Here is a 13,836-nt window from a genome sequence, read left to right as displayed (position 1 = left end):
TGGCCTGGATACATGAGTCCTTCGTGGAGTGATCAGAGGGTTACCTGGAGGGCCGGTCTATGTCCAGATGTATATCCAGGCAATGACATGAAACTGCAAAGTTCAAAAAAGTTTGTTTCTAGGCTAGTTAGAACAAGAATAGAGTCTTTTCTCATGCCTCAACCTTCATAACGCTAATGACTTTAGCAGCTTGGTTAAAATGTCTCCATTTTATATATTCCCTCTCTTCAGTCTTTCCTCAGTTTGATACAGAAGTCTCAAGTTCAGCACTAGCCAAAAGATTAGTCTCCCCTCAATTTTAGTGCTCATGTAGCATTTACTTGCTGCTTACTGCATTGTTCTTTGGTGTCAACTTCCTCAGGGTGGAGTGGTATGGTACACTGTCTTACTATTCAGCCAATATTCACTTCCTCACCTCCAGAAAGAATAAATGTTCCTGCCCTGTGATATTGCACTTGACCATGTAACTTACATTGTTCGATGGCATATGAGCAGAAGTAGCAGTGTGGCCAGTTCAAAACAGAGATCATAAGATTGGCTTTGCAAGTTTTTGCCACCTCTTTGTGCTCTTGCTTTCTGCTAAGAGAACATTATATCCCAGGTCCCATAATGACACACAGGAAACAGCCCTGAACTTGACCTGCAGCCTGGAGCAGGGTCACCTAGCTTGCAGCTGCCAGCATGCAGTGGGAACTACAGAGCAATATTTATTGTTGTCACCACTGAGGTTTTGAGATTTTTTTTTGCTGTATTTCACAGCCACAGCTGACTAATACATGGACCCTCTCGAGATTAATTTCCATTACTTATTGCAGGCCTGACAATACATTTTAAAAGTCAAGATAGTTTTTAATAGGGAGACCCTTCTGAGTAGCTAGACCACCACCAATTGCTAGCTGAGGAAGCTCTGTTGACGTTATTTGCAAAGGAAGCACTTGAAACTTAACACAGTTGTTTTTCTGCCCTAAAAGAGGCAGTCAGTTGTGTTCTTTTAAAAATGGCTTTACGTTCTTATTAATTCCCATTAATTCATTTAGTAAACTTAAAATCTTACACCAAATTCTTATTTCCTTAAAAGTGAAAAGTGTATTAATTAGTTTCCTATAGCGACTGTAACAAATTACCACACACTTGGTAGCCAGAGCAACAGAAATGTATTTCCTTGTAGTTCTGGAGGCTGAATTGGGCTGAAACCAAGGTGTCCACCCAGCAGGTGTCCTCCTCTCCAGGCTCCAGGGGGAAATCTGATTCCTGGCCTTTTCAAGCATCTAGAGCTGCATTCCTTGCATTCCTCCACTCAGGGCTTCTCCCTCCATCTTCAAAAGTGCTCCTCTCCGTCAGCCAATGTGGCTCAGGGGTTGAGCATGGACCTATGCACCAGGAGGTCATGGTTTTATTCCCAGTCAGAGCAAATGCCCAGGTTGTGGGCTCAATCCCCTGCAGGGGGCATGGAGGAGGCAGCCAATTGATGCTGATGTTTCTCTCTCATCCATATTTCTATCTCTCCCTTTTTCTTCCCCTCTCTCTCAAATCAATGAAAACATATTTTAAAAAATTTTAAATAATTGTCTAAGTTACTGAAAATATCTCTACTTAATTTAAAAAATTAAATATGTCTTTTCATTGTAGAACTCTACTCCACTAATAAAATGTTTAAAGTACGCTTCTAAAATGACCTTTTCTACATTTACTGTTGGTATTAAACACAGGAAGATTGAGGCAACGTCATTAAACAACTCAACTAATAGTTCCAAAGATTTCAGTAACAATGTTGAAATAGCTTTTACCTGTGCGCTCCAGGGGATGAAGTGGAGGAGGGGGCATTGGGATTATTTCCTTCCCAAAAGATCTATTTAGTTTTCAAAAAGTTGGAAAAGAGAAAGATGATTTCACATACTGGAAATCCTCTTTAATTACCAGTGGCTTCACATTTTATGAGTTAAGCAAACCAAGCCAACTCACACAGCCATAGTAGAGAACAGACATCCTGTGTTTTTCTCTTCAATTTTTTAGATCTCTCACCTTCAAATGGAATCCCCACTGTGATCACTGCCACAACTTCCCCCACCTCCATGCCTGCTTCTTTCAAATGTTATGAGCTATTCTTTCAGTCTCACTGGTTATGTCATTATTTGATCCCAAACACAGGTGACTCCTCTACCTACTATAGGTTATGCTCACCAACACCTCTAGACCATAAATAATCCCAGTGTAGGTTCCACAGTCTGGTCAAGTTGAAGCTATGGATATGGGTGAGCAGATGCTTTGCTTTTCCAGGGAGGGGGAAACCTTAGGGAAGGGGTCTCAAATACAGGAGAGAAAAAAAAGCCCAAGGTTTGACAACATGCTCTGTTGACAAGATTGTGGAGAAGTAAGACTTTCACACCTTGCTGGGGAGAGTGTAAAATGATGGAGAATTTGTCCATGTCTAGCAAAAATTTCACTGGTATAGCAATCTAGTAATTCCACTTGTAAGACTGGCAGCATTGGCAAATATGAAGTGATGTGTATTTGAAATATCAAAAGATTGGAAATAACCCCAGCTATCGATCAATAGTGAAGTGGTTGAATCAATTATTAATACATCCACACAATGAAGTAGTAGGTAAGTGTAAAAATAACTGAGGACACTCTATGTGGCGTCATCTCAAGGATGTGTTGTTTAATTAAAATAATAAAAACTGCAGAGCCATGGTTATCCGTGGCTACCATTATATGCAAATACAAAAGCATACCAGAGTCCAGAAGGACAGTGATATCATCAGGGCTCTGTCTCTTGGCTCTGCTTATCTGTGCTTGGCTTCATTCTGTAGTCTGGTTCTTTTGAGGCAGGATAGTAAGACATTAGGAAAACTCCTTGGCAAGTGGAATGGGGAAACTGAGACAAATAGCTAAACAAGGCTGAACAATTTACAGCCAGCTAATAAATTGCAGGGCCTTATCTTCCCTAACCAAGGACATTTAGGAGCAAATAATTTACACATTCCAGACCATGAGGGGGAAGACCTGCCCTGATCCTGATAACTCTCTGGTGATATTCTTTGAACATAAAGCTGACCAGAGAATGAACCTGACCCTATATGCTCATTTTGATGAATCAGCATATTAAAGAACACACCTGGAAAGCTGATGAATATTCTATTGAGATCCTTTCAAGACTTCCCCTAAAATGTCTGCCTTTAGAAAATAGATGATCCAGGGTGCATTCTTCCTGGAGCATGCACACCTTTCCCACCCCTTCTTTCCTCGGGCATGTTCTTTGCTTTCTTTCTCCTCTAAAGATTCTCAGGAGACTTGCAACCAGGGGAGCAGTGGGCAGCAGCAGCTCGTCTGGGGCTAACCCCAGGAATCTGTCTCCAAGATCCCTCTCTTTACCTCTATAACTTGCTTCCTGAGCCCACACAGCCCAGCTGGCTCACTTCTGCCTCTGTGACTTTCTTCCTAAAGGGCCAAGGCAGCCTTGCCTAGACTCAACTTCCTCACATTTCCAAAGGGCCAAGGCAGCTCCGCCTAGGTATACTCTTGTTGCTATGATCTTGCCTCTCCTATCTGAAGCCCTTCCTTTGTTTCACTGTCCTCAGCTTTAGTAAATGTCCTCTCAAAATCGCCTGGACTCTTATTGTGAATTCTTTCCTGCACAAAGTCAAGAAGCCACAAATCTGCCTCAGTCCCAGTCCCTTTCCAGTGACACTTTCCATGCAATAGATGAGACAACTGTTTGCAGTCCATGCTATTTTATCAAACCAAGGAAGGCCTAGCTTGTGTTAGAGTCCCATCCTATGCAAAGGGGAGGAGAGGACAGAGTGGAGTAGTTGACAGCCCCACCAGGTCCCCAAATGAAATAGTGCCACTGAACACATAAGGACAAAGATGCCCGTGACAGGCTGAGACCTTTAAGAATGAGATGATGAGAAGATCTCAAAGTTTGTCCAGATTTCAAAATTCCATTAAATACATAAGATAGTAAACATTGTGAACTGCCTTTTCTGGGGTATCCACATGGAAGCAGCTGTAAGCATTTCTTAAAACTTCATATCCAAGAACTCTTAGCAATTTTTTGAATTATTGTTGGGATTGCATCATAATTTCCTTCTGGTTTGTCCATTTCACTACTAGGTTTTTCAAGGAATCTGCAGTCTATCACCTGGATAGGAAGCAGGAGTTTAGAAAGTGAATTTTGAATTGTAACAGTGGAATGAAAACACCAGGACCTGTGCCTGTACTAGAACAACACAGTTTTTGGTGTTATGTTTCACACCCAAGAGCTCTTCCTTTATTTCCAGGAGCCGGTATGGATGCTTCTGGAATTCTCTAGGGCCGGACTTACTGGAGATCTGAGGGGGAAGGGTGTGTGTTACTTATGGGAAGAAGGCTAATGATCTCAGAAGTACTTTGGGACAAACAGAGAGCTTCCAGCGAGCCATGTACACGCACACACAGGCTGCCTGCCCAGTCTTAGCGTTTGCAAAGACAGGCAAAGCATCCACATGAAAGCAAAATTTCTGGGCATCCAAAGGCTGTGATGACTAAGAAGCTCAGATTATCTGAGTCTCCCCAGATAGTCTATTTCATCAGGAAGACTTCAAAGACTATTCTTACTAACTACTCATGGATTTTTACAAAAACAATTTCTCCTCCCTTTTTTGTTCTCCTAAAACCAAACTTCTTTACACTCTGGCTCAAGAAATCTTCTGCTTCTCATGGTTGAAACTGAGCCTGGGGAAATGGCCTTGTTACCTTTTAATAGATCATTCCAGCAAGCCCTGTGAGCTAATGGCCATTCACTCTGCATGGTCTCCAGGATCGGCTCAGTGAAGCCTCCACTCCAATTAATATAAAACAAACAACACTCCTATGCTTTTATAATGACATAAATTTCTCAAAACCATGTAAACTCAAGGTCTTTATTAAAAATCAGAAATCTCTTATAATATTGACCACCCTATGTTAATACTATAGCATGTTAAAAATAGATTCCATTCCATTCTTCTAGTATTCATTGAAGTTTAAGTTTAAGACTGTAAAGCACCTCTTTGAGGCTTGTGTCATTGCTCCACTTTTCTTCTTGTTGCTGCCATCCACAGCTCCTCCTTCCCTCCACACACCTATACAGAGTGGAGACTTTGGTGCCTAATACCACTATTCTGTTGACATCAACTCCTGGGCCATAACCCACCTGGACTATAATGGGACAGCAAACATGTCCCATCCAACCTCCTGGGTTCTCTGGTCCTTGACCTCCTCATTTCTAACAGCCTACTCCTCTTCTTCTCTACATCCTAGACCAGTGATGGCGAACCTTTTGAGCTCGGCATGTCAGCATTTTGAAAAACCCTAACTTAACTCTGGTGCCGTGTCACATGTAGAAATTTTTTGATATTTGCAACCATAGTAAAACAAAGACTTATATTTTTGATATTTATTTTATATATTTAAATGCCATTTAACAAAGAAAAATCAACCAAAAAAATGAGTTCGCGTGTCACCTTTGACACGTGTGTCAAAGGTTCGCCATCACTGTCCTAGACCTTGTCAATGCTCCAACTGATCCACCTCAAAAATCAGTATTTAAACACCAACTCTCTGATCAGAGTCCTCACATCCCAACGTAGAGTCTCACATGTTCTTTGACATCATCAAGACCATTATCCCCTCCACTGTCTTCTAATTCTGAGACTTCTTGGTCTTAACTTCACCAACCTCCAGGTTTTGCTTAAATTCCAGCCTCTCATTTCAGTCCCTCTATTGCAATTACTCTCAAATTATGTTTCCTTCTATCCTCTGCTGTTTCTGCTTTATCCTAGCCTGAATCCAGGTAATTGAGAACCTTCAAAGAAACGTTTCCAGTCCCTGTGAATACTGGAAATCCCTTCTGCTCCCCCACTCTCAGTGGATGGCTTTGTATCCTGGGTCTAGGAGAAAACGGAAACCACCAAACACTTCCCACCATCACCTAGAAATATCTCATCCACATCCGTGTCCTGATTCACCTTCCTTGTCCATTTTCCTGTTACTGATCAATTGTCAAAAGGGGGCCTGGCCCCATTCCCTCCCAGTAATCCCATTTTTTGCCCACTGGGTCTTTTCCATCAGCATTTAAATTCTCTTTCAACCTATAAAAATAAGAGAAAGAACAAGCCTTCTTTGGACTTTACATCCCCTTCCAATTATCTCCTTATCTTGATCCTTCCCTTCACAATTAAATGTCTACACTTGCTCACACCGTTCATTTCCTCACTCCTCTAGTCTAGTTCTCACCCTCAAAACACCCACTGAAATGTCTTTCATCAACTTCAACAAAGTACTTGCCACTTAAGCCAGTGGATACTTTTTAGACTTGATTTGTTCTCTTGATTCTTGATGGTATCCACCACAGAGGTCTCTTTCTTTCTCTGAAAACTCTGTTGTGTTTCCTGGGCTCACTGACACCACACTCACCTGGCTTCCCTTCCATCTGTCTGGCTTCTCCTATTGTTTCTATCATGAGCTTTCTCTTCTAACTAATGAGCTCCCAAGGGCCTCATTGCTGGGTTCCTTCCTTCCTTTTCCTTCCTTCCTTCCTTCCTTCCTTCCTTCCTTCCTTCCTTCCTTCCTTCCTTCCTTCCTCCTTCCTTTCCCTCCCTCCCTCCCGTCCTCCCTCCTTCCCTTCCTTTCTTTTTCCCCCCAAATTTACCTAAACACTTTATTAACAGTGGAACATCTTCCCCATGGCCAGGTGGTCCACCCAGACAGCCAGGACCCAGACACAAATTCAGCGCAGCCTCCAAGCCTCTTGCTCTGACTCCAATAGAGTGAGCACGTCACCCTCGCGCACGGGTCCTTTCACGCTGCACGTGATGGAGTGGCTGGTAGCATCCATGAATTCCATGCGCACCTGCGTGCACTGTCCCTGGGAACCGGTCCTGCCCAGCACCTTGGTGACCTCGGCTAGCTTGATAGGTTGCACACAACTCATACCCGTGATGGCGGCAACTGTCCGGCGGACGCTGGGTTTTTTTCTTTTACCTTTTATTGTGTCTTGTTTTCTCCTCTGCTTTGGATTACTATCTCTTCACCAAAGAGCCTGAAATACACATCTGTGTCCCAGGTCTCTTATCTGAACTCCAAACCTAAGAGTATGTATGTACCCAACTGACCACATACCCACGCCTGGGTGTCTCAAATTCGGTTTGTCCTAAGTTGAACCTATCATCTCCCTCCCACATACCCATTCCCAATATAAATTCCAGACAGAACAAGTAGTTGATCAGAGCCATGGAACTCTGAGAAAGCTAGGTGTAGGAGCTGTACATGAATCTGTAGACAAGTTAGGAAACAGAAAAGAAAGTGAAGTAAAAGACTTGAAGCAACTACTTACATATAAGCCTACCCTTTCCTGTCTCCTGGTATTTCTGAAGGCTGAACTATATAAATTCTGAATACTCAGTAGACTTGAGGATGTAACTTTTCAATACACGTCCAACCCCATTCTTCCAAATGTGATAACCACATTGTGGAAAAGCTTGACATAGATGTGTTTCCACATGAGACTAACCCTTGAAAATGGTGTTTCCGGCCTGGAAAAAATGAAGGACCAGGTTAAAATGAGGAAAACCTATAAAATCATGGACAAACATGGGAGACAGGCTCAGTCTGTTCATAAAATTCCAGAACATCCAAGTTATGGAACACCCTCTGAAGCTTGAAAGAGGTCATTTTAGACCTTATACCATGGACAGTGAGCTTATGAAACTTAAGCCCAGAAGGGATACAGCCTTGGCATGAAAATAAACTCAAGGAAAGATTTAAGTCTGTGGACCACAGATTTAGAAGGGGCTCTATCATGCATCGTCACAGCAAACACTCACTGAGTGCCCCAACCTATTGGGGATCTCACTAGATCCTTTCAGTTCTTGACACCATGAGACAATGACAATGTCCCACCACATGCCCCCCACATACCACTGTTAGAATACTGGCATGGTTCCCCATGTCCATGCCAGCCATCTGACCTAGTGTGATGATGATCTATTTGTTGTTGTCTTTCAGCTCCAGTATTATAAAGGACATTGAATGAATGATCTTCCATGTTAGTTATGAATGCTGCAACTTTAGACAAATCGTCTCTGCCCTTCTCTTAAAGGATAAACAGGATCCTTTTCATATTTTGCTCCAGGCCCTCTAAACTGACTATGTGTACACACACATACACATGTGCTTGCACACACGTACACATGTGCTTGTCTTCCCACACAAGTACTAAGTAGCAGCCTGATTATATCCTAGATTCATGGTCTCAAAAGCTAACTTTGCTGACCCCACCGAACAGCATCCAGCTCTATGGTGGTGGCAAGAATCTCAAAACAAAATTCATATCTTGTTTTCTCTAGTTCTGCACAAAGATTCATGGCAAATAGAGCTCAGGAGCTGGGAGGAACACCCTGTCTGGATGAAACAGAACAACATGCTTCTGAATCTTGGATCCAGGCACGAATTCAGAGAGCACCTACCACCTCCCTCGTCTTCATCCAGGATATAAGACATTCCTGCTCTAAGTTGAATCTTATCATCGTTCTTGTACTAATGTGTTTAAGCGAATTCGTGGAACATGATGCATAGCTCCTGCTGTGAATATAAAATCATACATCAGTAGGTCCCCCAGCCAGAATGAAATGAATGACTGCATCAGTTAATGAAATCATTTGATTAAAAAGCAAACAACTGCCCAAACTGTCTGGAAAACAGCATCAATTCCCCAGTGTTGGGGGGACGGAGTCTCTGAGGCATGCCATGGCATTGCCAGTAAACAGAGCTTCATTTTTATTAGCCAAGTAAAAAAAAAAATACGACTTCTGCATGGGAAACAGTAATGGGTTTAATGGATTTGGTTTAGGAGCTGGGAGCGGTCTAAGCCAGTGAGGATAAGAAGCCAAGGTTATAGAACACAGCTGAGCCAGGAAGAGTTCTTTTATCTTCTCCTTATCCTGGGAAATGGACTCTGGGAAGCCTTGTAACGTAGCCTGTTACAAACCTTACTTCCATCATAAAAGGCTTTGCTGGACCTCTGCCTGTTTATGACCTGTTCAGCCACAGGCAATTGGAGGACATGGGGAACTGAAATATTTCCATGACAACCGTTTTTTATTAAGAGAAGAAAATGTTAGAATTCTTTTTCATGACCGAACTGTTCTGAAATAAAAAATTGATCAGAAAGGTTATTCAAGAGTATTTTTACCCAAATAATGTTCCAATGACTAGTTATAATTGAAGACTAATATCCAAGACTCCTGGCTCCTAATTAAATATATCATTTAATCATTCTATCTTCCATTTTCCCAGCAGGAAATAGAGATTATAGCAGTAATGGCATGTGGGGGTAGTTTTAAAATTAATTAGCTCGTGATTGAAAAGTGTGTTTTGAGGTAGTAAAATAAAAACTATTATAAAATTTTATAATGTCATTATCAGTTTTATAAAAAATAAATAAAAATCTAATGTACTTCGCCCCATGGTGCCTGCAATTAATTTATGGGTGTTAGCTTTTATTTCTAAATTTTTTTATTTTGGTAGTTACAAGGTCATTTTGAAGTGATTTTATTAGTATCTCCTGAATCCTAGTTTAAGAAACACAGAGACACACACACCCAGACACACACTCTGTCAGCCACAAAGACACAGCAGCCAGGTTTCCTGAGCCTTCTGTGGAGACAGCCAGAAGCCCTGCTCTGATTCCATTTCTTGCTTCGACTCCATTGCTCACTGATTTAGAACATGGGACCACATTTGCAACTGTGAGATCTTCAGCACATTCCAAACTTTGACTTTCAGGTTAGTTAAATATTCAAATAAGTAGAAAGACATCAGATAACACACTTGCATTATTAATTTACTAAAAATGAGAATTCAGTAGGAACATAACATTTTATCAACTGTACTAAATACAGCATACCCCTTTATAATACCAACTAGTGGTCCGGTGCACGAAATTCATGTGGGAGGAGGGGGGGTGTCCCTCAGCCTGGTCTGCAACCTCTCCAATCTGGGACTCCTCGTTTGATGTCCGACTGCTGGTTTAGGCCTGATCCCACAGGGGGCTGGTTTAGGCCTAAACCAGCAGTTGGACATCCCTTTCACAATCCAGGACCGCTGGCTCCTAACTGCTCACCTGCCTGCCTGCCTGATTGCCCCTAACCGCTTCTGCCTGCCAGCCTGATCACCCCCTAACCCAGCCGTGGGCAAACTACGGCCCGCGGGTCAGATCCGGCCTGTTTGAAATGAATAAAACTAAAAAAAAAAAAAAGACCGTACACTTTTAATTAATGATGTTTACTTTGAATTTATATTAGTTCACACAAACACTCCATCCATGCTTTTGTTCCGGCCCTCCAGTCCAGTTTAAGAACCCATTGTGGCCCTTGAGTCAAAAAGTTTGCCCCCCCCTGCCCTAACCACTCCCCTGCCAGCCTGATTGATGCCTAACTGCTCCCCTGCCTGCCTGAGTGCTCCCAACTGCCCTCCCCTGCTGGCCTGATCACCCCCAAGGGTGATACTTTTATTAGTATAGATATGACCCTTCACAGAAAATTTCACTAACCCTGCTTTACAATAAGGGCTTGACGATTGAATTATTGGGGCCAGACACCAAGATTTCCTTTCTTTAAATAGTGGAGGGAATAATTATCTGTCTTTAAGTTGCCCTGAACATCAAATGAGATAATGACTTAGAAAAGTATAAAAGCACCACATAAAGACAACTGTATTTTTCATGTACTGAAAAGACAATAAAGTGGTAAAATGAAAAACACTATCTTTATTCTCCCCATTCCTTCCTTTACAACCTTTATTTAAACTTTGAAATTACTAGAGGCCCAGTGCATGAAATTTGTGCACTGGGGGGGGGCCCCTTCAGCCCAGCTTGCACCCTCTCCAATCGGGGCCCCCTGTGGGATCGGGCCTAAACCAGCAGTCGAACATCCCCCTCACAATCCAGGACTGCTGGCTCCCAACCACTCACCTGCCTGCCTGCCTGATTGCCCCTAACCACTTCTGCCTGTCAGCCTGATCACCCCCTAACCACTCCCCTGCCAACCTGATCAATGCCTAACTGTTCCCCTGCTGGCCTGGTCGTCCCCAACTGTCCTCCCCTGCTGGCCCGGTCACCCTTAACTGCCCTCCCCTGCAGACCTGGTTGCCCCCAATTGCCCTCCCCTGCAGCTCATCTTGTGGTGGTCATCTTGTGGCCACATGGGGGTGGCCATCTTTGACCACATAGGGGCGGCCATCTTGTGTGTTGGAGTGATGGTCAATTTGCATACTGGTCGTGGCTAATTAGCATATCTGGGCTAATTAGCATATCCCTCTCTTATTATATAGGATTAGTTTCAGGTTTTATATTAGTTACAGAATAGTGGTTAGACAATCATATACTTTACAAAGTGTTCCTCGATATTTCCAGTACCCACCTGGCATTGTACTGTCATTACAACACTATTGACTATATTCCCTATTTAAGTGACAATAGGTTTACAGGTTCCTTCCAATCTTTCTTTTGTGTTGCTCGCCCTTCCTTTTCTTTCTCATGTCTTCCCTCATTTTCTTTATATAGTATCTCAATTGGCCCTCAAAGCTCAGCGAAGGCACTGGGACATGCTTAATCCATTTTACAGACCAGGAAACTGAGGACAATTCCAGTTGGCTGTGGAAGTGGACTCAGCGAGCAGGGAGCCCTCACAGCCGGCTCTCTGCCTTTTCTAAGGGGCAGCCGCTGGGGCAAACAGAACAAACCTTCCCGTCAGGCTTCTGAGCCTCATTCTCAAGCACCTCTTCATCACTGACACTCCACATTCTTTCCTCTCCCCCGCCCCCCGCCCTCATTCTCTACTGTCCCCCCTTCTCCGGAGCAGGTGGTAGGCTTCGCACTCACCGCTCAGGTGTTTGCTGCTGTGGGGCAGGGCGAGCACGGGCTTGCTTTTGGGCCAAGGCAGGAGAAGGAGTCGCCGCCTGTGAAGTCTTGACCTCTACACAGCCCCAGTGTATAGCAGTCACAATGCCCATCCTCAAACTCAGCCTCCTCAGAGATGAACTAGGTGGACCGCGAGGTGGGAGCCCAGGAGAGTATGAATGAGAGCGTGCTGCCCACAGAGAGGGCAGGGAGAAATGAGTAACGTGCGGAAAGTTGGAGAGAAGCATCATAATGCCTGTGCCTGAGAAAATCGCTGAGGTGTTGTCTGCCATGGCTCTTTGTAACCAGGGCAGGGACAGAGCTGGCGTGAATGAGTAAACAATTCCTGCACAAAGATAAGGCCACTCACGAACTTGCTTTTCCTACACTTCCAAAAAGTAACATTACAGAAGCTGATGGGGAACCACGGGGGAAGAGAATTTGGACCCCAACTTAGTAACCAATATTTCTGTTCTGTAAATGCTACTACATTTTAAAAATAAAAACATCATTACATGCTTGAAAATAAAGTAAGTGTGCTTTGGGAAGAATGCGAGAAAACATGTAAAACCTTGACTCACCATTACAATGCAGGAGATGTGGTCCCCAGACTCTAGGGATGTGCAACCTCCAAATGGGGAGCAGGTAGGTGTAGCTAGAGGCCAGGTGTGGGCTGTGTGACCTTAGTCACTTCCTTTCTCTTAATTTATCAAATGTTTGTTTAGTGCATGGTATCAGGGAGTGCAGGGAACATAGAGATGCATGAGATAAGCTTCCTCTTTTCTCTGACTTCCAGTTTCCTCATTTCAAATGAAGTCCTTCCCTCCTCGAAAAATTTATGATTCAAGGGTCCTTTAAGGCCAAGGAAAAGTTACAGAGGTGTGTTCTCCTCGGAGGCATTTATTGCCTTCTGAAACTTGAGCAATGGTTAAGCTAAATCTCGAATAAACCTTTAAATAATTTGGACTTTGGCTTTCCCCCTCTGTAAATTGGGGATGATAACATCTCTCCTACCATCAGCTGGGGAAAGGCTTGGCACGCGTAAGTGCTTTTAGGATTTCTGCACGGTCACAGGAGACTCGCTCAGCAGTTCTCAGCCTTGGCAGCCTCTTACAACAACCCGGGGAGACTTAAGAAGTACCAACCTCAGGGCACAACCTCCTGAGTTTGGAATTAATTTGACCATCAGTGGGGCCTGGGCATTGGAATGTTTAAAAATGCCCTGCGTGCCCAGCCAGTGTGGCTCAGTGGTTGAGTGTTGACCTGTGAACCAGGAGGTCACAGTTTGATTCCCAGTCAGGACACATGCCTGGATTTCGAGCTGGATCCCCAGTAGGGGACATGCAGGAGGCAGCCAATCAATGATTCTCTGTCATCATTGATGTTTCTCTCTCTCTCTCTCTCCTTCTTCCTTCCTCTCAGAAATCAATAAAAAAATATTTTAGACCCACTGATGTGGCTTAGGGGTAGAGCATCGACCCATGAACCAGAAGGTCACAGTTTGATTCCCAGTCATTGATGCTTCTATCCCTCTCTCTCGCTCTCCCTTCCTCTCTGAAACATATATATCTACACTAATAAAAGAGAAACATGGTAATTGGCGTACGACCGCTACCCTTTTCATTGGCTAATCAGTGAGTATATGCAAATTAACTGTCAGCCAAGATGGCGGCCGGCAGCCAGGCACTGAAGCGAGCAGGGAGGCTTGCTTGCTGCAGATTCCAACGTTCTCCGCCTAACTTGCCAGCCTCTCAGTTGCAACTCTAAGCAACTATATACTATGTTGCAAATAAGAAGCTAAACAAAACCCCAGAAAAGGGCTTCCATTCAGCCGGGCTCGGACCGCAACATTGTATCTATGTTTTCAGCAGCAAGGCCCCAGAGCTAAAGCTGGCCCAAAAAAAAAAAAAAAAAAA

The 13,836-nt window shown here is 43.6% G+C and overlaps 1 protein-coding gene across 1 annotated transcript; it reads right to left on the bottom strand.

Moving 5' to 3' along the window:
- Nucleotides 1–6,672: 6,672 nt before the first annotated feature.
- On the bottom strand, nt 6,673–6,977 carry LOC102256828 (40S ribosomal protein S28). The gene has a single exon (XM_005875293.2). It carries the CDS (start codon nt 6,953–6,955, stop codon nt 6,752–6,754), a length of 204 nt encoding a protein of 67 aa, XP_005875355.1. The 5' UTR covers nt 6,956–6,977; the 3' UTR covers nt 6,673–6,751.
- Between the last annotated feature and the right edge of the window lie 6,859 nt (nt 6,978–13,836).

Source organism: Myotis brandtii, unplaced genomic scaffold (genome assembly GCF_000412655.1).
Source record: "Myotis brandtii unplaced genomic scaffold, ASM41265v1 scaffold457, whole genome shotgun sequence".
Classification (NCBI taxonomy): Eukaryota; Metazoa; Chordata; class Mammalia; order Chiroptera; family Vespertilionidae; genus Myotis; species Myotis brandtii.
The sequence above is the reverse complement of the archived record's forward strand: the minus strand, read 5'-3'. Positions and strand labels throughout refer to the sequence as shown.

What these genes read in the sequence shown, in the direction of transcription:
- LOC102256828 (XM_005875293.2), bottom strand. Translation starts at nt 6,955, where the DNA reads ATGAGTTGTGTGCAACCTATCAAGCTAGCCGAGGTCACCAAGGTGCTG.